This window comes from Aptenodytes patagonicus, chromosome 25 (genome assembly GCF_965638725.1).
Source record: "Aptenodytes patagonicus chromosome 25, bAptPat1.pri.cur, whole genome shotgun sequence".
NCBI lineage: Eukaryota > Metazoa > Chordata > Aves > Sphenisciformes > Spheniscidae > Aptenodytes > Aptenodytes patagonicus.
The window spans coordinates 549761-575524 of record NC_134973.1 but is presented as its reverse complement, the minus strand read 5'-3'; the positions used below and the strand labels follow the sequence as shown (position 1 = coordinate 575524).

Here is a 25764-nt window from a genome sequence, read left to right as displayed (position 1 = left end):
TAACTGTCCCGCCTGGATTATTTGCTCGATGGTTTACCAGTAGAAGATGTGTGGGAGCTATGTGAGGACTCTGGATTTGGAAACTTCACTTGTTGGGAGTTTGACCTGAGCACTATGCTTCCTTCTGGCCTCAATTTTCAGCTGTAGCCTTATGGAGCTCTCCGAGATAAATCCCTGCTATAGCCCCCAGCAGTAGGTTTTTTTTTTAATCTGTTTGCAGTTTATGGACTTCGAAATTTCTTTTCCCTCTGGAAATCAGGCCCTGGGGCAGCAAGTTTACAAGTGACAGTGAGCTGGCTTTTCTTATTCCCTTTGCACCAGGGAGATATTCCTTGTAGCTGGCTGGAAAACCCTGTGCCAACTCCTTGAACAAGAGCAGGGGCTGAGGTCTGAATTATCTGGATGGATTAAAGTCAGAGCTGATCAGGACAAGCCCTGATAAGTAGCAGCCTTTTACCTGCTTATACCATACCTGCATAGTCATCTCCAAAAGCATTTATTGCAACTTCCGGGGAATGATTACGTATGTAGGAATGAAACGAGCTGGGGATGGAGCAGGAGCCTTGAAGATGATGGGGGTAAACTCCAGCCGTGTTTACAATCCCAGACATGTGGCCTGATACTGGAGCTGGAGAAAATAGCAAGTGCTTCTTTAGCTGGTTGAGGAAGGGGGACAAAAATTGCTCATTGCAGAAGGAAGAGACGAGACTGCTCTAGTCCCCTAGAGCAGCTGTATAAATACCTGATGTGCCTAAAAGTGGCCCCAACTCCTGTGTCTGTCCTCCTTCCCTGGGGAAAAACCTGGGGTTAATGATAGCCTCAAGCACAGTTGCACAAATAGCCCATTATACCTGGCTCTGCACTATCTATCTGCTCGCTCTTGCATTCAGAAATAGATTTTTAATGTTCTATTTGCTTAATTCAAAGCTTGTTTAGTCCCTGGGTGCACCGCAGATACTGGAGTGCTGTGTTTTAGTCTGGATGCTAAAGTGATTAGACTAAGGTGGTTTTTATGCATCAAACAGAAACTGGTGAAGGAGCTATGCTCTATTTATTCATTGCCAGGGGTTTTTTTTGGCAGATCTGGGGTTTGCTCCCCAGTGGTGCATTTGATCTTCAGCATCTACAGGAGGTGCCTGGAGGACAATGCCAGCCGGTACCAAACACCAGCGAGGGAAGGCTAAATACCCCAAACCTTGCCTAGCCCAGGAACTACAGCTGCTCCTTTCTTCTGTGTCTCGGTCTCGCCCTGTTCTGCTGTGCAAGTCTCCATGTCCCATCAGCGTCAATGCCACCCAATGCCCCCAGACCACAGGTCTCACGCCGGAGCATGTGGTGTCCCAGGGCCCTTCCAAGGTCCCTCTGCAGAAGAAGCCAGTCCTGGGTCTCTGTTTTCGTCTGAAATCCCCCTGGAATCCTCCAGCTCCTTCATTTTTAGCAACTACTTGAGGTGCAGCTTGTCGTAACACCTGGGAGGCCAATGAAGGATGGGGCAGCTCCCTCCAGCGACAGCGAGAGAAACGGCACCGTGCGCTGCCGAAAGCACAAATATCCTTCGGGTTACAAATGCCGCTGCTCCCCAAAACAGGCCATCGCTCCCGTACGGGCCGTGACTTGCTGTGCCAGCGTGTGACCCCACAGCAGCTCCTGACGTGATGGTCCACCCAGGGCTTCGAGACTTCCCAGCAAAACCTCACTGAGCAGCTGGCAAGAAGGGCTGCTGCTCGTTTTGCATGCTCGGAGGGGCTGTGCCGAAGGTGGTGATGGGGGCTGAGCTCAGCACGTGCCAGGTGGCTAAAGGCTGCAGGGTCTGGACATGGTGGGACAGGACTTTTCAGGGCCAGAAGCGCTGCAGGACAGCCTGGGGCTGCGGTCCTGCGGGGTGACACAGGGCTGGCGCATGCCTCAGTGTGGAGCTCGAACTCATCAGTAGAAGCAGGTTGGACAGCAGCTGCTTTGGACCTGGGGGTTCTCTCAGAGCATCATTAGATCAAGAAGCCACTGCACATCAGGTAGTGACGTCCCGACCCAGCTGCATTTGGTGGCCCCAGAAAGCAAGGAGAGCCCCGACCCGCTGCACAGAGCCCCCTCCAAATCCCACCTGTGTCTGAATGGCAGAAACAACCGCCGGGAGACCCGACAGTGGGGCCTCAAGACCTTTTTTATACAACAGTGGAATCCAAATCACTCTTTGCAAAGTTTGGAAAAAAGGGAAGGTGTTTGTGCATACACAGAGCTGCACCAGCTCAGGTGGACGGGCTGAGCACCCTGCACTGGTGGCACCGAGCTACTGGAGCGGGAAAGCCAAAGGCATTGCCCCGAGCCCCCCACTGCCAGTGCGGCCGTCACAGAGCACCGCAATGAAACAAAAAAGGCAAATTGGCAAACCCCTGCTTGAATCTGAAACCTGGTGCAAAGCCAAGAAACAGCAAATTAATAACAAGGGATGAGTTCTCCACCCACTGACACTCCGCAGGAACCCCCCAGCCTGGCCCCCGATCCCCGGCCTTGCCAGCACCGGCAAGAGTCACGCTTTCAGAGCCCTCCCTTGCTCCAAATGCCTCGGGGTGCCTGGCAGATACTGGAGCATCAGGACTCTCCCACTCCTCCCAGTAACTTCAGCTCTTCTGCTGGAGCTCAGCAGTATCAAGCACAAATTGAGTTTCCCATGGACATGTCTGGCACGGCTTTGCAAGCACCCGCACTCTGACCAGGGACACCTCCCAAGCAGAGTATTCTGGGGTGGCTCCCTTGAGGGGACTCACAGACACCCAGAGGACCAGATCCCACTAAGAGGGTGGGAAGGGGAACTCCTGGCTCAAGCATCCCAGGCAGGCAGCTACGCCCTGGGGCACCGCAGGGGCTGAGGCACCCAGGACAAGAGGCAGCATCTTAGGTGACCATTTTGAGCAAGTTCTTATCATGGAAAAAAAGAAGCAGATGGCATAGGCCTGTCTGCTTTTAAGGGCTTGTAGGACCTCTGCTACCTAAGGCTTGATGGCCCGCAACCAATTCGAGGACATACGTGGGATATCCAGAAAGGGTCTGCAAACGCATTGTCCTGTCAGCAACCGGTGACACATGGCTGGTTTTGGTGACACAACACTGATTCTCCGGTCCAAAACATACCACAAGCCTGGGGGACTCCTGAGGGTGGAGAATGCGGGCACAGGGGGTTCACGCTTCACTCCGCATCGCCTTGGGGCAGCATCCCTCCTCTAACACCAAGTCATCATCTTCACTCCCTGCAGCCCGTGTTAAAACTCTGCCCCAGGGGATTTTGGAGCTGGATGGCACTCATGGGGATACCTCCGTCGTATCTCTCTTTAAGAGCGCTGTATCGCTCTTTAAGACTTACGGCAACAATTCCCAGGCATTGGAAGAAGAAAAGAAGAAAGTGATTTCCATCCAAACTGATAAAAAAATAGCTTTGGGTATTTTTTACCCACCCCCCTGCACACCCAATATTCAGTTCAGAACCAATTAAGCTGCTTGTTATAATGAAAATAAGATGTTTTACTTCTGCTGTGCCCATTTTAACCAGAACAAAGCAAGGGAAGCGAAGGCCTCATTTGCAAGACCAGCAAGGAGCTGCCCTCCTCTCCCTCCTTTCACCCAGCCACTCACTGGATGCGGCATTATCAGGTGTGGGAAACTCAGCATGGGATAATTCCCCTTCCCAGGAGATTCTGCATCCAACATGTTCCAGCTTTGCTCCTCCTGATGCTATTTAACTATTCATTGGTTCGATGCTCAACATCCCTGGGCGTGCTCTAGACATTACTCGACAGGGCCGTTTGCTGAGGTCCTGCAGGGATATGAACAGCATCAACAGGAGAAAGTGATAACGCCTTCCTGCAGATCCTGGTTGTTAAAACTCCCTGCGGCACGGGAAGGTTTAAAAGTCCAATGCCCCATGCTGAGCACCAAAACTGCAAAGAAAAGGTGAAAAGAAAGATTTCCTCCCTGCTGCTTCAGCAATCGCTGTGTGTCAGAGGAGCAACTGGCCCGACGCATTGCTAGGTTGGAGTTGGCATCTTCCCTAGACCCCCCGTTCTATGAGTTTTTGGCTTTCCTCCCCAGCTGCTTCCATTGCCTGATACGCAATGGGGATGCCTAGACACAGTTTCCCAGCAAGGCAGCGGGATTGCAATGTGTTTGCAGCATGCTCTGTTTCTCACCCCATTTTCAGAGCCTGGTTCATAAAAAGAATGATTTTCACTGAGCAAGAGCTGGATACCCCTGCCGATAGATAGCTGTTAGTCTGGGTGCTGCCTCTTCGCACGCTCCCACACATTTATTAGCACTTAGATTTGGGAAATGGGACCCCTTAGAAACCACAGTCCCGCCTGCCCACGGTGTTCAGGTGTCTGGGGGAAGTCAAGGGCAGCTCAGCGTCGCACAGCCCAGAGGGTGTGAACCACCATCTCCCCCTTCCCTGACCCCGCTCACGCATTGAGCATCTCCCAAGGCTGGCAAAAATAAGTCCAAAGCCATCTTTTTCCTCCCCACTGTCTCAGCCTTGCTCCCGTGTGATACCGGAGACCCACTAATCCTTTAGCTGGCTAAAGACTCCTCCGGGGAAAGTAGGGCAGACGAGCTGTGATGAATGCAGCCCAGGAAAGCGAGAAATCTGTTTAATGAGCAGAACGAGCTTCCCTGCACATCACGGAGAGGGAAGGGAGGGAGCCGTCGTCTTCCCCGCGAGGGTTTGTCGCAACCACAAATCAAACGCGCTAAACCAGCGGACGTGACACCAGTGGGCACACGCTGCGCGGGGGCACGTTGCGTAGGGCGAACGCTGGAAGGGAGGTCACCAAAGCGGTGGGGACATTCCCGGGCTTTCCGAGCGGCTCTTTGAGGCTGGCCCCGCAGCTTGGGCTGCGCTCGCAGGGTCTGCTGTTGGGGAGGCAAAGGACGTCTTGAGAAGCCGAAGGGTGTCCCGCTCGGAGCGCTCCCCCAGCGGCAAAAGGGCCTTTTGCTGTTATCACCGATTCGTTCAGGAAATTGCCTCAAGCCATGCCAGGGGAAAAAAAAAAAGGGGAAATGTTTTCCTAGAACAAGTTGTGTCACCGTGCGGGGCTTTTTTTGCCAGAACAGCTTTTTCAGCTGGTGTTTAGCGCAGGAAGGTGAGACCCCGAGCGCTGTGCGGGCAGGATCTGTCCCGGCCCGGGGAACAGCCACGGGCGTGCAGGGCGCGATGGCTTTGAACTGCAGCCGAGCACCGCTTGGGGCGGCTTTAGGGGACACCCCCCACCCCCGTGCCTTCTACCCCTTGGCTTCTGTGCTGCGCTGACGCCCGGGCCGGGCCGGGCCCACCGGCACCGGGGGCGACCCCCCCGCGACCCGCGGCCGGGGGGGTCCTCGGCGCCGGGCACCCCCGGCAAGGCCCCGCCCCTCCGCCAAACCCCGCCCCCCACCCCAGGCCCCGCCCCAACCCGCGCCCCGGCACCGCCTCGTCTCGCAGGGTCCCGGCTCAGGCACCCAAGCACCGCCCCTCCCCGGCTGCCCTCCTTTGATTGGGCAGCTCAGCCCGCCAGTCAGAGGCGCGCCCGTCGCCCATTGGGCGTCGTTGATGGGTCTGGCGCGCCGCCCGCCTCCCGCGGGCTCTGGCGGCCGCTGATAGGCGGTGGCGGGAGCGGCCCTCCCGGCTGGGCCGCGGTCGGTGCCTGGCAGCTAGAGGGTCGGCGCCGCCATCGCCATGGGCACACGCGACGACGAGTACGACTACCTCTTCAAAGGTACCGCCGCGGGCCGGGCCGCGCCGCGCCGCAACCTCGGCGGGCCCTCGGCGGCGCTGGGCCCGGCCCGGCCCGCCAGGCCGCGCCGCCCCGGGCCCGGGGCGGCCGCCGCGGCCTTTGTGCGCGGGGCGGCCTTGCGGGCAGCGCCCGCCGCCCCCGGCTGGGCCTGGCGCCGGGCTCGCTGCCGGGCCGCGGCGGGGGAGCAGCGGCGCGGGGAGAGCGGGGTTGCCCCGCGGGCCTTCCCCACCCCGCCGCGGCGGGGGCTGCGCGCTGGCGGCCGGGCGGTTGTGATGCCCGGTGGCCGCGCCGGGATGGGGGAGAGGTTCAGGGCTTGGGCCGGGGGCTGGAGGGGAGGCGGGCTTCGAGCCCGGGTTGTGCCCGACGGTGGTGCCGCTGGTGTGGGTCGTCCGAGAGATCGCCCCCGGTGTCGAGCTGGAGCTGAAAAAACTTCAGCTTCAGTGGAGAACTCCTTCACAGGCTGCTAACTGAACGCTAATACCTGAAGCCAGGAAGCTTAATAGTGTTAATTTGGCTTTGCCTGGGGTTATTTTAATACTTCTGTCCCCATACTTGGGACATTTTGGGTTGTCCAGCAGCTGCGTGCAGGGGTTGTGTGAGAAAATAGATCACTGCTGGGTGGATTTAGTGCTGCTCTTCTTGTGCTGGCTCAGGTGTTTTTTATTGTCGCTGGTGCCCTGCATGTGTAACGGTTGCTGCAGGTCGGTGACCTGCACACGTAAAGATGCTTGGGCTGACCTTTTCCTCGGAGCATCCCACAACTCCACCTCTGAGGCCTAAGGAATAGTGCGGATGGGTGTAAAATGTTCACCTTTGTGTTTCCCAACCTGTTTTATACTTGGTCTCCTGTGGTAACATGGCTGAAACCCATAGACGCATCTGAAGAGTTCACCCTTACCAAAGGCGAGGTTAACGTTGCTGTCTGTGGGTGCTCAGGTGGTCTGGGCAGGGGGTGGGTGTGCGCTTGCTGCCATGAAAATTTCCCAGGAGTTTGGTGTCGGGGAACGCTGTATGTACCTGGCCCCTAACAAGGGCAGCAGGGATTCCACACTTGCCTGTTAATGAAAGGAAAGAGCAATTACTCATCCGTTGGAAATATTTTATGGATGTATTTGCCTGCTTGGTGTATTTGCTTTACAGTCTTCAAGATAGTGGGGGGGGAAACCCCTTACTTCTTCTCTGCCTATAAAACAGAAGACTAGCCTCTAAATAGAAGCTAAACTGTTCGGGTCTAAACCAGTTCCCTTCTGAAGTTATTCCACCGTCTACTTCCCAAGAGGTTTAATAGCCAGGAACTTGGAAGCCTAAAAATTTTATTTCTCTTTTTCTTTCTGTGAATAGCCAGTTAGGTAGGCAAAACTGCCTTCACCTTTAAAAATACTTATGCCGCTTTGAAATGCGTTTTTAATTTTATCTGGAGTGAAAATTAACCTACGGCTATTTGGTCAGGAACCATGCTGTTGTGTTGATACTACAAAGTAACTTGGCAAACTTTGTAGCACTTAATGAAAAATGGGGGAGAGAATTGTCCTTTTCTGTGCGTCCTTTGGGTAGGGGTAGTTGTGTGGATATCTCTTTTAAAAATGAACAAACAAACCTACAAAAAACCCCTTTGCTATCTACTACCCTTCCTTCCTTCCTTCCTTCCTTCCTTCTAGGCTTTTTGGGACTACGCAAGAAATAATGAATATAAATGGGACCAAGTGGGATGATGTCTCCACTGTAGGATCAACTCCCCTTCCTTTCCCTTCTGCCCCCTCCAATAATGGAATTAATTATCAAGGGGAATTGATGTAATGAAAAAAATAATGCCCAGGGATTTGATTGACTTCTGGTTTAGCCCCTTCTTAGCTACATAGACGGCTTTTGAACTCTCTTCTATCAGGCACCTGTGGTGGTCAGAGGTACAAATAATGGTGGAGGAGGGTTGCGGTCTAGGAAAGATTATTTTTATTAAATTAAGGTTTGACCATTTCCCCTACTGCCTATTTCCAAAGGAAATTTGGCTGGACTCTGATTTTAGCTTTTACAGTTGTGCTTGTTTAAGAAATTGGCATCCTTGCATTGTAATATTATTTAGGATGACTCCAGCTGAATGCAGTGTTGCTTTAAAGTCACAATTTTTACTTTTTTATATAGCGGAAGAGCTGGAACTGCTTGTATAGGAACTTCTGTCATTTAGCACAGATTATATTAATCAGCTTTATGAAAAGTTTAAAAGGCGAAGAGCACAATTTATTGTTAGTCTCTTTTGTGTGCAATACTGCCTATAAAACAGTTGTTCAGGGGTGAAAAAGGCCAAGGAGGTTGTAGCAACAGTTTCTGTGCATGGCTGGCTTACTGTTCTTAGTGTTCCCTCATGCACAAGAACGACCGCCTGCATCGTCCGTCAGCTTGTGCTTTAGGACCGGCCATTTCAGTAGGGCTGCAGGAGAGAAGAACATTATTGGCTTATCGGGTCTAGCACGCAGTAGGCGAAAACTAATTTAAGGTTTGGTGGCACTCTGGGGATGTGAGTGTGGTTATAGTCAAAGCTGCTCTGCTAAACTAGTGCCTCTTTATCTTTATTCCCAATTTCCCTTTCTTCTGTGTGCATCCTGGCAGTCAGAACTGCTTATTTTATTGATCACAACAAAATGTTGTTTGTTAACAAAATGACTGAGCCAACCTTTTGGGAGAACAAGCTGAATTCTGTATGCAGAGCTGTGCAGAATAACGAGGCTGTGAGGATCTTGTTGTAGATGCATTTCGGTGATGTAACCCAAGCAAAGCCAGCGGTTCAGGGCTCTGTTCCCAATTAGTTTTGTAGCTGGGATGGTTAAAAAGCAGGAACTTCTCATGATGAGTTTTGAATGGGTTGGATATGGAATTTAATTCATGACCTTTTAATAGTTGTTAAAATATTGGAAGCATTGTACCTATTAAAATGTGATCTGCACATTAATTTTCCTCTCAAGAAGGTTAGCTATTATCAGTGTTTATTTGAAAAATTAAATTTGAGGTTGTGCAGATGTATACTGGCTCGTGAAAAAGAAAGGAAAGAACACCAGTAGAAAAAAGAGCTTTCTTTTACCTTTGTGGGAATTCAGACTGCTCTGATTAGAGCTTAAGCCTAACAAAGGCTGTGCTTATTAAAAACAAATGCATGTCTCATTAGTCATCGATATCTGGCAACCTTATGTACTTAATATTTATAATGAACTCTGCTTTTGTGGTCTCTGCTAGAGAGAGTCTTAATCTTCTTGATTGTTCAAAAGAATATATTCTTTTTGCCAGGTTAATAAACTAGTGTATTTAAAATTCTGTCAAACTTCTTTTCTTTTTCTTACCAACAATGTATTGCCCTGGATTTCTAATTCTGTCTTTTGCTTGCTTTGTATCAGGATCCCGAGGTATGAAGCAGGTGTCTGGGTGGTGGGATTGTTCTCTGCTCAGGTGGCTGTAGGTCTGTGAGTTGTGAGGCCTAACAAGACACAAGAAGCAGAGAGATGATGGTGACTGAGATCTGAATGCTTTGCTGTTGACGGACGGGTAACGTGGTGAACGGTAACCCGCAGACTGGCACAGCATGGTGGAGGAAAGAGAAAATCAGGAAAGACTGAAGGAGCAGCGCCACGATTCAGCATGTAAATGGGGCACTAAGCATGGCTTGTGTGTGTACTTACAGCCAGCTGATGATGATGATTGGTGCTGGTTATTGGTTCAGGTCACTTCCAAGTTAAAACCAGGGTATCTTTCAATTACCAGTGTGGCCCTAAAGGCTGTTTAGGGAGTGTGACTTCATCGATTCTGGTGAGGTGTGTTTAGGGAGTATTCAGGCTCTTAGATCTGGTTTGGAACTTTCTTTTCTACTCTGTTGAGACTTCTGCATTTGAACAGGCAATGCTGTCTGGTGGCCTGTTCCCAAATTTAGGAACTTTCCCAAGATCTAATCACTTAGTCCAGAATCTTGAAGGTATCTTCTTGCTCAATTCCTATAGAAAATAAAAGTTTGTGGGTTCTGTCTGCATGTGGGCCTCCAGTCTTTGTGTCTTTCTCCTGCAAGTGAAAATGTTTGTTTAATGCTCAGGATTGGGTATTAACAAGAAGCACTTGGAGACTGTAAGGTAGAGAGAACATTATTTACTGAGTTGGGATCTGGTTGCCTTCCTTTGTTACTTCTGCATCCAGTAATGTCTCAGAAATGCCCTCTTACAAGCTCTGCTAGAACATGGAGCAAAGCTCGGCAAAGGGGAGCCTGGTGCTTTGCCGCCAGATAGCAGCAGGGACAAGTAACCAGCTAAAGTAGTGCAGGACCCCCTGAGTTTTCATCCTGTGACAGATAGAGTTAATGACCTGAGAGCCATTTGCACAGTTTATGCACAAAGCTGATACTTTTAAAATGCCAGAGGCTAGGAGGTAGCTAGAACTTGGGGAGATGGCTGTGCTTTCTCGAGCTGCAGATTCACGAGAAGGTAGCTCCCTTCAGAAACAGTTGGAAGCTTCAGGGTTTCTCCAAGCTGGTCTAGCTTGTGTGGTGGATGTTCTTACCTCCTTCTGGTTATGGTCAGGACTTTTCTGTAAGGTACAGCCTACTCCAAGCCAGCAGATCACTGTGCAAGATGGGTGACCTTCAGCGCATTCTTGGAACACCCCGTGGAATTAGTGATGAAAAACTGTTTGGAAAATAAAGTTAACAAAATCCTAGAGTTAGAACTTGTAATAAAATCTTTTTTATATATCTGTTCTCATACCCTAAAAAATGGTTTAGGCTGTTTGCCAGTGAAGGCAGAACACTGTGAGGAGCTGATTTAAGCTATCTGGGGTGGGGAGTTGTGGCACCTTGCCACGATCCACTGGCTGCCCGTTCCTGCCTCTGTTGTATTTTGACTGTTCAGCTGTGCTAGCACAATTGTCTGTCTATCTGTGCTGTCAACCGGATGAAATGCTGGGGGTGGGGGGGAGGAGGCCAGAGCATTTCAGCAGTCTCCCCATGCAGCTCGGGAGCTGTCGCAGCAGAGTAACAGAGGGCTACAGAAGAAGTTTGGGAATGGGCTAGCAGGGGTGGAGAGGTACGCAACTGGAGCAGTGTGCTGCCAGAGCTGTATCCTGAAACAATGGCCTGAGCAGAAAAAAGCTGTAATAACACTAAAAGACGAGTACGATCCTTGGCCCTGGGAGAATGCTGGTGAGCTCATTCTGGAAGCGTGTAATGAGAAGAGTCTTCTGTAATTTGTTGTGGAGGGATCAGGAATGTTTTCTGCTCATGTCTGCTTTTCTATAGGAAAAACAGATTGTATGAATGAGGAAGATCAACAAATCTGTACTTTGAACCGAAGTAGGAAATATTCCCAAGGTTGAAGAAACCTCACGGAGACTGCCTTTCTTCCTTCTGCTCAAGCCAGGATGCTGTTAGCTTGAATACCAAAGTCATATATGATACAGTATTTGCTGAGACTAGGGGAGGATGGGTTAATTGCTTTTAGTCTTGTCTCCCTTTAGTTATTTCTTGCTCTAGTCAGTAATACAGGGATTTAAGAAAGTGTGTGTAGTTGCATTAGCTGCATAGTAAAGAACCTCGCATGACAAATCCTGTCTTTGGAGTTGTTGATGAGAAGGTCTCATGGAGAGCCCGGTCTAGCATGGCTGGGTATGAAGCAGCAGCCTGCTCGAGCAGGAATGGCAAAGAGGTGTGCCTCGGGACCAGCAGAGAGCTTCAGCCCCAAAGTAGGGGGGAACTCCTACTATGAGATGTAGCTTTTATTTTCACAATTCCGTTCAGTAAAGCTGGGGTTTGTGTGCTGAAGATCTCTCTGCACTAACATTTTTCTGTTAACATGGCAACACCTTGTGTGGAGGCAGAGATTTTTAGCTCATTTTTTACTTCTCATGCAATCTACTAGAGCTCGTTTTGCTGGATGAAGTTCTGCTTTGTATCTTGTTTGTAGTATCAAATGTCTCCTATTTTCCTCTTTTTGTGGTGAACATATTTATGAATTAAATTATTGAAATATAACACCCTGTATGACCCCAACAGGGATGTAAATAGTTGTTTACTTACTGTGTTGTTTTTTTAAAATAAATTAGAGTAGGCTTATACTGTACACAGGCTTTTGTCAGGCAGACAGGTAACCTGTTGCCGTGTTCTTGACTGTAGTGTTTCTTAAAATGTGGGTTGCAGCCTTCCTCTGCAAAAGGTTGAGTATGCAAGGAACATCTAGTTACCTCTAATTACTGGTGGTGGCTTGGGCCTCCAAAGCAATGTTTAGCTGTTGACAGTCACTGTAGCAATTTCTCATTTCCATCTCTGAGGAACTGAGCAGCTGCTAGCAACAAAAAGGCTTGGGGCTGTTTTGGGGCTGGGGAAGCAAGCTGTGTGTAGTGAAGTCTGAGGTGTTGTCAGCATAACTTTCTCCTACGTTTATCTGGCTGCGCAAGTCCTCTGGGTCCTGCCTGCAAGGCAACATAGCAGCCAGGTAGCACCACTGCACTATGTAAATGCTGATATGAAGAATTAATTTCAAAAATAATGTCTTTTCTTTCAGTTGTGTTGATTGGAGACTCTGGTGTTGGGAAGAGTAATCTTCTGTCACGTTTCACACGCAATGAGTTCAATCTGGAGAGTAAGAGCACCATTGGGGTGGAATTTGCCACCAGGAGCATCCAGGTGGATGGGAAGACGATAAAAGCACAGATCTGGGATACTGCAGGACAAGAACGATACCGTGCCATTACCTCAGCGTGAGTACTATGTCTTTGCTCAGGCTAACAGCAGAATTCTAGCAGAGACGGTACAGATAAATTTATGGGTAGAGAATTAATGAAACGTATTTGGGACACATGACAAAATCATTACGGCAGACTTCAGTGTAGATCCAAGTCATAAGATAGCAAATACTTTTGTGTTCCTTGATTAATATAATGAAAGTAATTTTTAGATTCTAATGATACTATTAGAGAAAAAATGACAGGTTAAATCAGAAGTGTGGGAAATTCTGTTTGAGTCTTGTGATTTGGGTTTTTTACCTGCCCTGGATGTGCTATGCACATTCATGTGGAATGAGTGTCATTTCTGATGGAACCTGGGTACTGTTTGGCATCAAGTTTTGGTCTAGGCATGGTAGCTTACCATAACGCCAGTGGCTTCTGGTCTTCATTGCCCCCTCAATCTTGAGATTGAGGGTATCTTTAGGACAGTCTGCAGCCACAAATTCCCTTGAAATCTCAATGACTTTGAATTAGTCACAGCCCTGAAAAATAGGTCCAAGAGTGCATGCTGAATAACCAGTAAGTAGCAAGGCAAATGTGATAATGCTGACTCTCTGCAGCATTAGGCACATCCCTATTTAGAACAGTGGTGTTGAGAAGCTTTCATGTACGGCACCTTGTTACTCCAGACGGTGTCTTAAGATGTAACCTCTGGGTGTATCTGTTTCTATGCAGGTAGTAGGCAAAAGTATCTTTTAGAGGGGAAAAAAACCCAAACCCTATTGGCAGGCCTAGTTATCCAGGGCGTATTCTGATCAGCGAGTTGAAATTTTTTTAGTGTTACAGATGTATATCAATTTTTAAAGGTACAAACTTGTTTCTGAATCATGCACAGATTGAAACATTTGTATTAAACTCAAGGTAAGGGGAACTTTTTTCACTGAGGTGAAATAGGGTAATGCACAATAGATGGGAGAAAAATAGAAGAGCATGGAGCCCCAAGGAAATCACCTATAGGGAAGGAATGCAAAAACAACGTAATGCAGAAGCAGATGTACGTGGCGATTTCAGATCGCATCTTTTCCGTAATTGTTAGCGTGTTTTTTCAGAATTTTTTTGTGACTCTTAAATTGTTCTTACTGTTGTAAAAGCTTAGCAGAAAAACTGCTGGCTGAGTCTGGTTCAACAACAGACTTGACTGATGAGAATCAGTGCATCTGTAGTCCTGTGATCCTGCCTCTCCTTTGTGCTGGCACGAGCTCCTGCTTGACACATTGCTAGGCCAGTTCAGCTTGCTAAGCCAGCAGAACACCAACCAGCAGTAAAAAGTGAATGTTTTCTGCTGACGTGGTGCCCTGAATTGGTTCAACAACATGGACAGGTGCTGGCGGAGCAGAGGAGAAATGGTAGGATTGTGTGGAAGAGAGGTATGGACATTATAGGATTGCTGGTACAGATTGGCTTGTGCTGTCCTGAGCTTGAGTTGAAATGGGCCCAAGCCTGCACTGAGGGAGCAAACTCTGTTCTCGGGTTACGGGCTTGTGGATAAGTGTCAGTATAGCCCAGAGTCTCCCTCTTTAATTTTTAAGAGGGACAGGAGGTATTTGAAAGATCAGCAACAAATACTGACATTTTACTAAGGACTATTTTCTTAGTAGAAAGGTAAGTTAAACTTCACGAAAACCTTCTAGCAGTACTGATTCTGAAATGCAGTGTGAGTTTTCTTGCATGCTGTTTTAGCAGACTAAAAATGTCATGGCTTATGCAGTCTCTTAAGCATTTTGTTACATACACTGGAATTTTTTAGGAATGCCATTAAAAAACCCCAGCATTTGGAACTTGGGTTTAGGCTTAAAAAACCCCCCAACAACAGTATTTGCATCAGCACAACTTTTTCCGAAGTGGGGGGAAGTGTTTTTAACTTTAGTAGTGACCAGTATAGAAGAGCCAGATACCAGGTTTGTTGGTATAACTTGGACAGAGCTCTCTGTACAGGAATGTGCCTTATGGTTTCAGATATTACCGTGGTGCTGTTGGGGCTCTTCTTGTCTATGACATTGCCAAACATCTCACCTATGAGAATGTGGAGCGCTGGCTAAAGGAACTTAGAGATCATGCAGACAACAATATCGTCATCATGCTGGTGGGTAACAAGAGTGACCTCCGCCATCTGAGAGCTGTGCCCACTGATGAGGCCCGGGCTTTTGCAGGTTTGTAGACAGTGTGTTCTGGGTTGCTGCTTTCTGAACTTGATGATGTTGGTGCAAGCTGTAATCACGCTGTTGTTGTCCAGGACTGAACTTTCACCTCAAGTTTTATTTTTGACCCAAAAAAGGCATTTAAGGTTTGTTTTTTTTTTAAACGAAAATATCTTGGCTTATTAAATAGCGTGTGTGATTTTTTTTTAATCTAGTGGTAGTACATGTTTTTGAAACACTGTCCTTGAGCTGCTTGATAGCTGAAGATTAAATACTTCCTCTAGCAAGGCTAGAAACAGTAAGCAACATTTAGAAGAGAAAATGTCACAATATAAATACAAAATATTGCAATACAAAATGTCTTTCCTTCCTTTGTAGAGGACTGGTTCTACTGACATATCAATGTGGGCAGCTGCAGATGAATACTGAACCTTCTCTTAGATGGTGTAGTTTCTGCTCCAGAGCACTGATGCATATAGTAGTGTCATCTAGCTTCATTTAAATGCGGTGATCATCAGACTTGGAGATTATCAATTGTTGGGAGAAATCAAGTGGGTTATGTGAGCTGCTGCCACTGCATTACTTCTCTCTCTTCCTTACCTTGCAGAGCACTGGTCAAATACTCTTTTGCCCTTATAGGCCTAGGGACATTGAGGTTACTTTTGTGTGGCTATCAAGCTTGGAGGTGGAATTTAAATGCATAGCCTTTAAAATCCTTCTAGGAATATTACTAGGGCTTGTTTAAACATGTTTTCTGAAGTTCGCTAGTAAGCAAAGTACCCTGTAGTTAGTAAAACTACTCTAAATTTTCAGATGAATGAGAAGTGAAGTCTATGTAAGAGAAGCAAAACAAGTTAGTGGGCACCCTAGATAGTGCATTACTTTGGTCTCTTGGTTCAACATCTTATTTTTTGCCCCTGACTTCCTACTAAGGCTGTGTTTTAAATAGCTAGTGATAGTACAGGTGTTGCTGTTTAAGCTCTATGACTGAAATTTGCCTATTTCTGGGTAGGTGGTACAGTGCCATTCTAGGTGTGAAGTTTGGGTGTTAATCACAATCTTTTTTTTTTAAATAAAAAATACATCTCTTGCATTGTAAGAGGAAAGAAGAAAACAGACTGTATTACTAGGGGGTTTATTGTAATTTGGAGGTGGGGTCTGATTAGGAAAGTGTAGGTCTGTTTACCTTTTTGGGGTTGCAGAGGAGAACTGTGATTCCTGTTGCAGCCAACATGCTTTTGCCTGTGCTCTTGTTCAAGGTACTTCTAGGAGTGATCTGTAGCCAGATGAGAATAATACTGTATTACTTGACTGAACAAGGGCTGCAGTGAGGAAAATGTTCTCACGCTATGGAAAGGCAGTGGTCAAAGATGATGCTGTTGAAATGCTAGCAGCTAAATAAATGGTGCACCAAGTTGTTCCTCGTGTAACAGGAAAAAAAAATAAAAAAGACTGTGCCCTGGCTAATTTGGCCTAAAAATAAAGGTGAAAGCCTCAAAGTAAAGGTGAAATAAAGTGCTATTAAAGTTTTTAACCGAACCACTTGTTATTTATTACAGAAAAAAATAACTTATCTTTTATTGAAACTTCTGCTCTGGATTCAACAAATGTAGAAGAAGCCTTCAAGAACATCCTTACAGGTATGGTTTGTTATGGATTCAGAGGACCTCCTGATGTAGTGGATCTTCTTCATGGGCGTGTTTTGCAGTTATCTAGAATATTTTGGAAACGAATGTTGGGAATGATGGTTAGTTTGCAAGCCTTCTAATCTTACCTTTATGTTCTGCCTCCCACCCCACACATACCTTTCTGCCCAAGAATCTGGAGGTTTCTACTCTCCTGATGTTCCATAAATTCAAGCTATTGCAATAGCACTGTTGTAAAGGCACTAGTAGTTCTGTGCCTGCACAAAGTCTAGGCAGTGAAGCCACAGCCATGCTAGGAAGTTAAATGTTCCAGTGTGTTCTCTTGCACCAAAGCAGACTGGTACATAATATTTTTGTCCAGATTACCGAACTGTTGTTCTCAGCTGATGGCAAAGGTTGTAGGTGACTGTGCACCAACAGCATAGCTGCATGCAGGCTGCCTTCTGGGAATGTACCTGAAGAGTCCCAGGAATTGTTTAAGAACATGATAGTGATCACAGGCCAAAATGAGGCCAGGGCTTATGATTTCCACTGCCCAAGAATGTTCCTCAGCATGTGTAACTGCTGCAGATGTGGCTACTGAGTGCACAGTGTCCAGTTGCAGCTTCAGACTTGCTGTATGTGTGGGAATGCTATGTGGCTCATGTAGTAGGTCCACTGCATGTAGTATCAGAGGTATTCCAGGTAGTAGTACTCTACTACTTGCTTTTTTCCTCTTTCAGACTGGGGCTTAATTTCCACTCCTTAAGACGGAGCTGTTGCCTGCATGTATTTTCTTGGCCCTGGAGTAAGGGAGCACCCTACTGCATGTGAGGCCTAGGATTCACCAGTAAAGCTTTATTACTGTAGGTACACCAGCAAGTCCTCCTTACTGTGCTAAGCCATGGCCAAAGCACTTTTGTTAGTAGGCTCACAGGGATTTCCAGCTGGTGTTTTGCAAATTTGAGCTGAGTGCTCATTTGGCCTCTGGAAGAGTGCAGCTCTGTTCTAGGCTAAAAGCAGCATGTGGGGAACTTGCTGATTGTCTTCAAAGTGAGGTTGGCCAAGAAGTGAGAGTTGTATGGTCATGAGGAAGGACAGGGTTGAAGTGATGAGGATATGTGCTGGGAGATATGTAGCCTACAGGCAGTAGAAGTGGGAAGCACACAGAGCAAGAGAGATGCTTAAAATAAGCGCTGCTCATCTCTGTGTTCTTACTTCAGTTGGGGTGGGTAACTTTTCCCGAACTTGGGGTTTAGCCTGCTCTTACTCTACTTTTAGCTAGACTTTAGTTTGTATGAGTGTGTCAGCACTGTATGCTTTAGCACTTTGTGTTCCTGAGGATGTATTATTCTGGGACCAGTCTGAGGTGACTCTGCATTTGGGTAGCTCTGTGCCTGAGCTAATCCTCAGAAGCAGAGTCCTGGGAAGCATGGTGCTGTCACACCCAAGGGTGTCTGAAGGAAACCAGCATGGGCCTGCAGGACTGCTGAATTGGAGCTAACAAACCCTGATAAACTTGAGCATCTCTGCTTTCAGAGACTCTGCCTTCCACTCCATGTTCTGCAGTAGACATATCTCAAAATACTGTTTGAGGGCGACAGGGAAGTTGATGTTTCAAAGCATAGTCTTCCACTCCTAAAATGAAGTAATTAGTAATTGGCAAAGAACCCTTAAAAATCATATCTAAATAGGAAGAGGGCTATCAAACAGGTATTGGATTACTGTTCTACCTCTGGCTGTCCCATGAGATCTGAATCTTGTCATAAAGAGGGAAAAACACCATATAATTTGTCAGTGTGTTTGTTCTGTCTCTTGAAAAGCTCTTTAAGATCCATACCGTGGACATGAAGAGTTGGCAAGATCCAATTCCTGACTATTGCTTACCATGGCTGAATTCTAGACCGATAAACTACCTCTATAGTCTCACCTCTGTACACTGTTTTGTGAAGTTGTGCCTGATTTACATGTCCCACAACATCTCAAGATGAACATGGTATGAGCTTTATTGTGACCAGATATTGATTTCAGTTAAATGAGAATGAGCCTTTGTTCTGGTTCTGCTTGATTATCGGGAAGTATCTGGTGTATGTTGCTTATTGAATGCTGACCGAAGAATTGGCTTTGTATTATTGTTTCTTGATTATGTATGAATGAGAGCCTATTACTAGGAAAAAAAGCTGAGTTTTAATATGGTGAATTCTGTAAGGCAGGCTCTTTTAGGTTTCTTTTGCAGAGGTGTGCAGAGAAGCAGTAAGAAGTGTTGGGATCACTAGGTCTGGTGCTGGCCAACTCTGTTGGTACCAGAAATGTGATGCAATTAGAGGAAGATGACCAAGAAGAGGCAGGCAGGAGAAAAAGGATAGCCAAGCTGCTCCTGTAAGTAAAAAGCCTGACAGACTAGGAATGTGTTATATTTGCTGCCCAGCAAGATTTGTGTCGAGTTGTTAGAGCTACTGGTGAAGCAACTGGAGAATATTGCTGTTGAGACAAAACCATAGAGAAGACCGCCTGGTACCTGAGCTGGGACTGTCTCTTGCACAGGGCAGCCTTATAGCAGATTCACTGCTTATCTGTGACACTTGACTGGATCTGAGGCAACTTGCCTGGTGCTTTGAGATGGTATCCATGGTTTTAGTGCTCTGAGTGTAGCTCAGCAGTTGCCATCCATCCTGTTTTCCCTTGCAGTGTTGTACTGAGACTGACCCTGGGTAGAGAAGATGGCCTAAGGTTGCTCTAAGGAGAGAGCCCCAATACAGTCTGCTGTAAAAGATAAGATACCTGGGGAGCCAGAACTCGAGCAGAGGTCAGGCCTGGGCAAACTGAACTCAAAACACTATCTCTTAGCAGCATCCTGGGCTCCCAAAAGTGTTGAGATTGTCCAGTTCAGGTACAGTGGGCATGTGGCTAGTAAGACTGAGTAGTCCTGAAAAGGCTTTTCCTAGAGGGATTACCTGGGGGAGAATCATCCTTCTAAGGCAGGACAAGAAACCTGGGAAAATGTGCTGTGTAGAACAGTGAGTTGGGAGCAACCGCAGGGGATTTGGAGGAGGGAAGAGGGCGGGAGCAGCAGGGCAGGAGTTTCCTTAACTGGCCACCAGTTTGAGGGATCACTAAAGACCTGGAAGAAAATGAAACAAAACAAAAAAACCCTAACAGATGCTACCCCAAAGAAAAGAGGGCTTGGCAATGACTCTGAACAGCTAGTACTAAAATACAGCACTGAGCACAAAAGAAAGGGGATGTGACAATCTCTGTACAGCTCTCCTCATTCCTTTCAGCAAAAAGAGCTGAAGGTAGCCAATGGCAACGAGATCAGTCTTGGGTTAAAGGTTTCCATTTTAAACAATGTACATATGTGCAGCTTCTTTAAAAAAAAAAAAGTAAACAAACCCCACATAGTCCCCCATGGTTTTTAATCCTTACTAAAGACTTCGGGTGTTGCTGTTTTGAGGCTGTGGCTGTATGAATGTGACCATAATATTTACCGCAGACTTCCAGGGAGGTACTTGCCCTTTTCCTGTCTCACAATGGAGGGAAGTTGGAACAAGTCAGTGAAATAAGTAATTTAAAAACCTTTCAACTTAAACTATTTCTACTAACTATGCAGTTGAAATGGTTTGTTTCTGAAAGCTTTTAACCTGGCAGTCTCTCTTCAGCTGTTACAGCTTTGTGGATCTGTGTGCTTTCAGGCATAAATTAATTTGAGTCAAATAAATTAATTCTCTCGGGGGGGAAAAGCATTTTTGGATCAATATGGGGCTTTATGGAACCATGTGGCTTTTTACTGTCATAGGTGGGAAAACTGATTTGTTGCAGAGAGGAGTAGGCACTTCTGTCATTTGGTAGTAGCTTGCTAGAAGCTAAAGTGTGAAATAGATAACCGTCATTGCTGCTGCGCAATGACGTTTTGCAAGCATCCTGTTGATTGGTGTTTCTAGATTATGTTGCCCATTTGTTTTATCAAAAATGATTCCCTATTTTAGAAATGAGCATTCCTGCTCCTTTCTCATTTAAAAACCCTTTTAATAATAACCATGTTCAGGGAGTCATTGAAAAAGAATGTGATAGGAAGCGCTGTTGTGGAAGACAGTAAGGAATCTTGTCTTAATAACTTTTCCGGACAGAGCTAGCGTATCCATTACAGAGCTGGAAAGCCAGCCAGATGTTACATGCCGCAGCTAGTCAGACTAGATTCTCTTTCACAGCTCTCAAGTTAAAATCTTCTCATTCTTGGGTTCTAGCATCTTCTTTGACAGCTTGCTCTAACATGTGCATGTGCTCCGTTGGAGGCAATGTCTTTCTGGGCTCTAACAAGTCTGTTCTCATTTCAGAAATCTACCGCATTGTTTCGCAGAAGCAGATTGCAGATCGGTCTGCACATGATGAGTCTCCTGGCAACAATGTCGTCGACATCAGTGTCCCACCAACCACCGACGGACAGAAATCCAACAAACTCCAGTGCTGTCAGAACCTGTGACCTCCTGTAGATGACTCTTGTGCCCTTCACTTTGTCTGTGCTTCATTTAGAAACTTGTGTGCACTTCTTATCTCCTGTGATTCAGTGACTCCCTCTTCCCTCCTTTACCCCGTTCCCAAGTCCCCCGTTTCATCTTAGAGCTTTAACTGTAGGGCTAACATTCCCCTGCCTCTTAAATCCCCTTCAATGTGGTGACTTTTGGGCTTGAAATGTAGGCATTGATCTGATAGACATGTTTGTGTTGGAACATCTGCTGCTGGATATTATCCCATGAAACACTCTCCTCAGATGGTTTTGGGTTTTTTTTCTGGGAGAGAAACCATGGGGACTTGACTATAACAGTTGAATAACTACCTACATTTAGGTGACAAGGTTTTTTCTTCCCATAGTTGGATATTTTTTTCTTGTGTTTCTGTAAACATGGGGGAAAAATTAAAAGACAATAGCTATCCTACCAAATGCTCTGTTTTCTGTCCTGATAAAGTCTCACAGTGAGGTTTTTAGTGGCTGCACACACATAAGAAAGGTGTTGAAAATAACATTACTTATTATGTAATTACGCCTAATACAGTTAGTCTGGCTGTGTAGTTTACCGTTTCCTGCTTGGGAAGTTTTTCTCTATTCTTACTTGGGAACAATGAAGTATGTCTGCATTGCTTTCTCTGCCACCATGAATGCCTGTGCTGCTTGTGCAGGCTTTATGAAGTGGCTTAATATTTATTCATGGCTTATGTTAATCAGTTAACATTATTGTACAGTAAGTGCCAGCATATTGATTTCAGAAACCTTTTCCAACCTGTACAAGTAGGCTTATTTTGTACTGTAGATCAGTGTCTGAAAGCAGGATCTTCTATAGTTCCAGGATTTTTTTGCATGCTGCTTTTTCTCTAGATCTCTCCTACCCCTGTTTGAGTGAGTGAAGCAATATTTTAATGTCATGTATATACCTGCACTTGTAAGGGTTTTGGTTGTTGTAGAGAAACACAATACTTTATACATTTTGTAAAACTTCTGCAGAACCATAGCATCTTGAACTTTCTCTTCATGATCTTTCACTATTGACCTTGTGCATAATCTTCTTGACCTCTACTAAAATGCGTAATATTAAGATTTCACATAATAACTACTAACCTGTTGTTTTCCTCTTACTCTGTTTTACTGAATTGCAGACTGTAATTCTCAAATGATTGTACTTCACCTGATGTAACAGATTTGTCATCAGCAGGGCTAACTACTATAATACTTTGTTTTGCTGAATGGGAAGAATGTTATTACAACTTTGTGTAGTCAGTCTCTTGCTAGCTTGTGAAAATCTTCTATGATGGCTTTTCATCACTCACTAGCTCTTACACACTTGCATCCCCTCCGGTATATGCTGAATGTTATGATGAGGCAAATACTGGGTGAAACTATCTAAAGGAGGAGTTGGAGACCATCTGCTGCTCTCTGAAGGCTAGTGAAGCAATTTGCAGTGAACTTTTGCTCTGTATTCTGAGACTGTACCTCACTTGATGAATCCTACCTGCAAATTAGTGAGTTGATTTTTTTCTTTTCTGATACAAAGCAAATATGAAACTGAATTGTGCTTGAAGGGGAAATCTGACATTCCAGTCTCAACTGTTCTGTCTGGTTATGTAATAAAATTAAGGGCGGTTAACTCCAATGGCTTTTCTTCTATGAGATTTCCAGACCGATGCCTTTCATTTTGTACTGTATGCACCTAGAGGGCTATAGTTCACAGCAAAGGGTGCACGTGGTGCCTAGCACTTCCACTTTTCAACTTCGTTTAGAGGATACATTCAAGGTGAAAGGGGTGCATGCTTGCAGCCTAATCCCATTGAATGAGGATATGAATTCCTCTTTAGGCATCACAGTGCTCTGTCCTAAGGGTGTCCCAGTTCGGGAAGCACTTTCAACACTTGGTCTTTACTTTAATAGCATCCTGTTGAGAGAAGGTGCAGCCAGTGGGAACTGGAGACGTCTCCTTTTTGTGGTCCTAGACCAGAATGTCATGTGCAGTCAGTATTTAGAAGGCTGGCAGATGAGCACACCATCAGAGAGAATGGAAAATTCTGAGATATTGAAAATACTTAATTCAAGAACAGGTAGACACTAGTGGAGCTGGGCTCCTTAATTTTGAACAAAACTTTTTATAAAGAAATTAGTTGAATAGCTTGAGGCAGAATCATGCTGTTTAGAAGACTTACTAGTTCAGGGTGATGTATTAATGTGTTTACTCTGCAAATCCTGCTCTTAATATGAAGTTTCTAGAATCAGTCTGGCTTGGTATAAGAAGCTGAGAAGCAGTTTAGTCACTTCCTTGTCTCTTAAAAGAGATTTTCTTTAATCTTTGACTTTGTGGAAGGCTCTCAACTTTCCCTCAGAGTCCCAACAAAAGGTTCATGTCTAGGGCTTAAGTGCTGTTAAATTATATGGGTATTGAAGAGACCTTGTACAACTTCATTGTGTGTTGACCAAAGCCCCCTCAGAGTAGGTGGATCTTGGACCTGTACTGTTTATGCCAGGGGGGTTGGGTTGCTTTTGAGATCTGTTGTGTGACGTGGGAAGGCCTGCTGCCTTTTGCTGCAGGACTGTTTGGTATACCCAAGATGTGGGAAGCATGTGTGTGCATGCACATACATAGCTTATGTGAGCACTGTAAACTAAGCGGTGGTTTTATCTGCTGTGGTCACTCAGTTTATTAGGCTAGGTATTGACTCTTTCTCAAATTGCTGCGCTGCTCTCCAGGCAGTTAGAGATGCAGCCCTTCTGTGGGTTTGAGATGCTCTTGCCTAGATTAAGCACAGGGCTATTAGTGCCAATAGAAAAAGGACAGTGGAGCAGTTCTGCCTGGTAAAACCATCTTTCTGTACATAGACAGGTGAAAATGCTTTTGGTCTTGAGTACCCTGGTGTGCTGCTGAAAGCACTGTGCACTCCTCAGAAACTATAGCTACAACCCAATCCGCTGTTGGTGATGGCTACTGAAATTGCAGCGGGGAAGACTTGGAGGAATCCTGAGGAAGCTTGAACTGTTGAAGAGCTGTCTGACACTCAAAGAAGCTCTCCAATAGGCCAGACTCCTTAACCATGCTTTCCTGATGTAAAAATAACATTTAAATGTAACCTCACCTGGACTGCTTCATACTGCAGCTTTGCTGGCTGTGTGTCTCTCAGTATTACTATCAGGAAAACAGAAAAGGTTCCAGCTCTCTTCTGTCTGCCTCAAAGAGGTTTGAGGGCAGAATTTGGCTCATGTAAAACTAGGAAAGCTGCCTGTGAAAGAAGGAACATGTGCTATACTTGCTTTACTTGGATGTTGAGGATGACTTTCATTTAACTATTGAAAAATAACACTAAAACGTACTGGGTGGTTACCACCCAGTGTCAGTAATATAAATCTCAGTTGAAGGCTCCTGCTGATATTTAGAACAGGTCCTCCAATGCAGAATTAGACAGGAGTCTTTTCTGCTAACTACCCTGTTAATTATGGGGAGAGTAAAGACCAAAATTCACACATAAAAGTGAGTTGGTGGTGAGCACACAAACAGGTAATTGGTAAAAGAAATTCATCGGGTAGACCGCCTCAGTCTACCTTCTTTTCTTCCTATTGAGTCAGATGCTTACAGACTAGGCGAGTTTAAGTCTGGCATCTCCACTGAGAGTTTGTCTGTAGCCTGCACAGGACAAGAAAGTTTGGTTCATAGGAAAGTTTTAAAGCTCTATACTTGTATAAATGTAAAAATCCCATTGATGAGTGACTGCTTGCTACTTTGTTAAAAAGATTCTGTGCGCGCTGCGGAGACCATCAAAATTTGGTAGAAGGAAAAGGCACTATGATCCTTTCTTCCCCCTGTGGCTGCTTCTCAGCACTTCTAGCAGGTTAGAAGCAGTAGAAAGACTGCTGCATCCTAGAGATCCCCCCGTTTGGGTGCTGTTCTGTTAGATCACTTGTAATGACCCCACAGTATGTGGAAAGGCTGATAACGGGGTATTCTTGTGCAAACAGGAGAGCTCGCTCTCAGCTGGACATGCCAGGATGGTAAGCATTGGTCTGTGCCTTTTGAGTAGGTCACTTACCAAAAGCTACTTGGAAAAACGTACAGTAGGTATTTTCACTTCCTGACGCTTTGATTCCTGCATGCTGTACTGTTCCAGAAGTTGCGGATGTGATCTGTTTGTGGGCTGTTAATGGTTGAGTCTTACCTGTGCTTGGTGATCGTTTCCCTTCCAAGCATGAAGGAAGAACTTGCTTGGAGGTTGTGGACTCTGTAGAAGAAAAAAAGATCCTAATGAAATGACTCAGTCACTTAGGGAGGCCTTTTTCCTTCATAAAAAAACTAGGAAAAACAGTATTAAAGGTAGGGGCCTGAATTTCAAATAAGAAAAGAAAGATCAGGCAATTAGAGGTGAAGACTAATTGTCCTTCAAGTAAAATACAGTGTGTCAGGGCTGAGGTTGGATTCTCTTGACTTGCAGACTCTATTAAGAGTCTTAATACAGTTTGAATGGTGGTTAATGGAATGTTTCCATGAAATGAGTATCTCCAGGGCTGCACTGTTTCATTAAGTAACAGTAATTCTTATTTTAAACTGGTCAGATAATGCACAGTAGTGTTGTCTATCAGGCTTTGTAGGCTATAAATAGCACTGGACCTTTATGCAACCCAGAAGAGGGGTTCCTTTCATTTACTTTTATTCCTGGTCCCTGTGTTAAGTGCAATTCACTTTGTAAATATACACATCACTTGATTTTTTGTGCATGGTTATGATGTATTGTGGATATAAAGATTGCCAAATCATATGTGTGTGTAAAGTTCTGTTCCAAACACAATTGTAGAATAAGGTGGGAACATAATTTTGGACCTGGTACCTTGCCGGCTCCAAAGCCCGAGTGCTGTGGTTGATACTAGTGTGGGTACCTCTGCCATGGCCAAGGGTGTGCACACTTGGGGCTGCGCCCCTGCAGGGAGCGGTGGTCCAGAGCCAGGAGTTAGTAACCCTCGGTATCCACTAC

The 25764-nt window shown here is 45.9% G+C and overlaps 1 protein-coding gene across 1 annotated transcript; it reads left to right on the top strand.

Annotated features, from left to right (window-relative positions):
* The first annotated feature begins 5635 nt into the window (after nucleotides 1–5635).
* RAB11B (RAB11B, member RAS oncogene family) lies at nucleotides 5636–25551 on the top strand. Its single transcript, XM_076359573.1, has 5 exons — nucleotides 5636–5741; nucleotides 12284–12479; nucleotides 14463–14656; nucleotides 16204–16284; nucleotides 20604–25551. The coding sequence occupies exons 1-5, from the start codon at nucleotides 5702–5704 to the stop codon at nucleotides 20747–20749; spliced, it is 657 nt and encodes a 218-aa protein (XP_076215688.1). The 5' UTR covers nucleotides 5636–5701; the 3' UTR covers nucleotides 20750–25551.
* The last annotated feature ends 213 nt before the right edge of the window (nucleotides 25552–25764 follow it).

What these genes read in the sequence shown, in the direction of transcription:
- RAB11B (XM_076359573.1), top strand. Translation starts at nt 5,702, where the DNA reads ATGGGCACACGCGACGACGAGTACGACTACCTCTTCAAAG. An exon ending in GTACGACTACCTCTTCAAAG is followed by an intron (nt 5,742 to 12,283) that starts GTACCGCCGCGG and finishes CTTTTCTTTCAG; the next exon opens with TTGTGTTGATTGGAGACTCT. An exon ending in CTTCAAGAACATCCTTACAG is followed by an intron (nt 16,285 to 20,603) that starts GTATGGTTTGTT and finishes TTCTCATTTCAG; the next exon opens with AAATCTACCGCATTGTTTCG.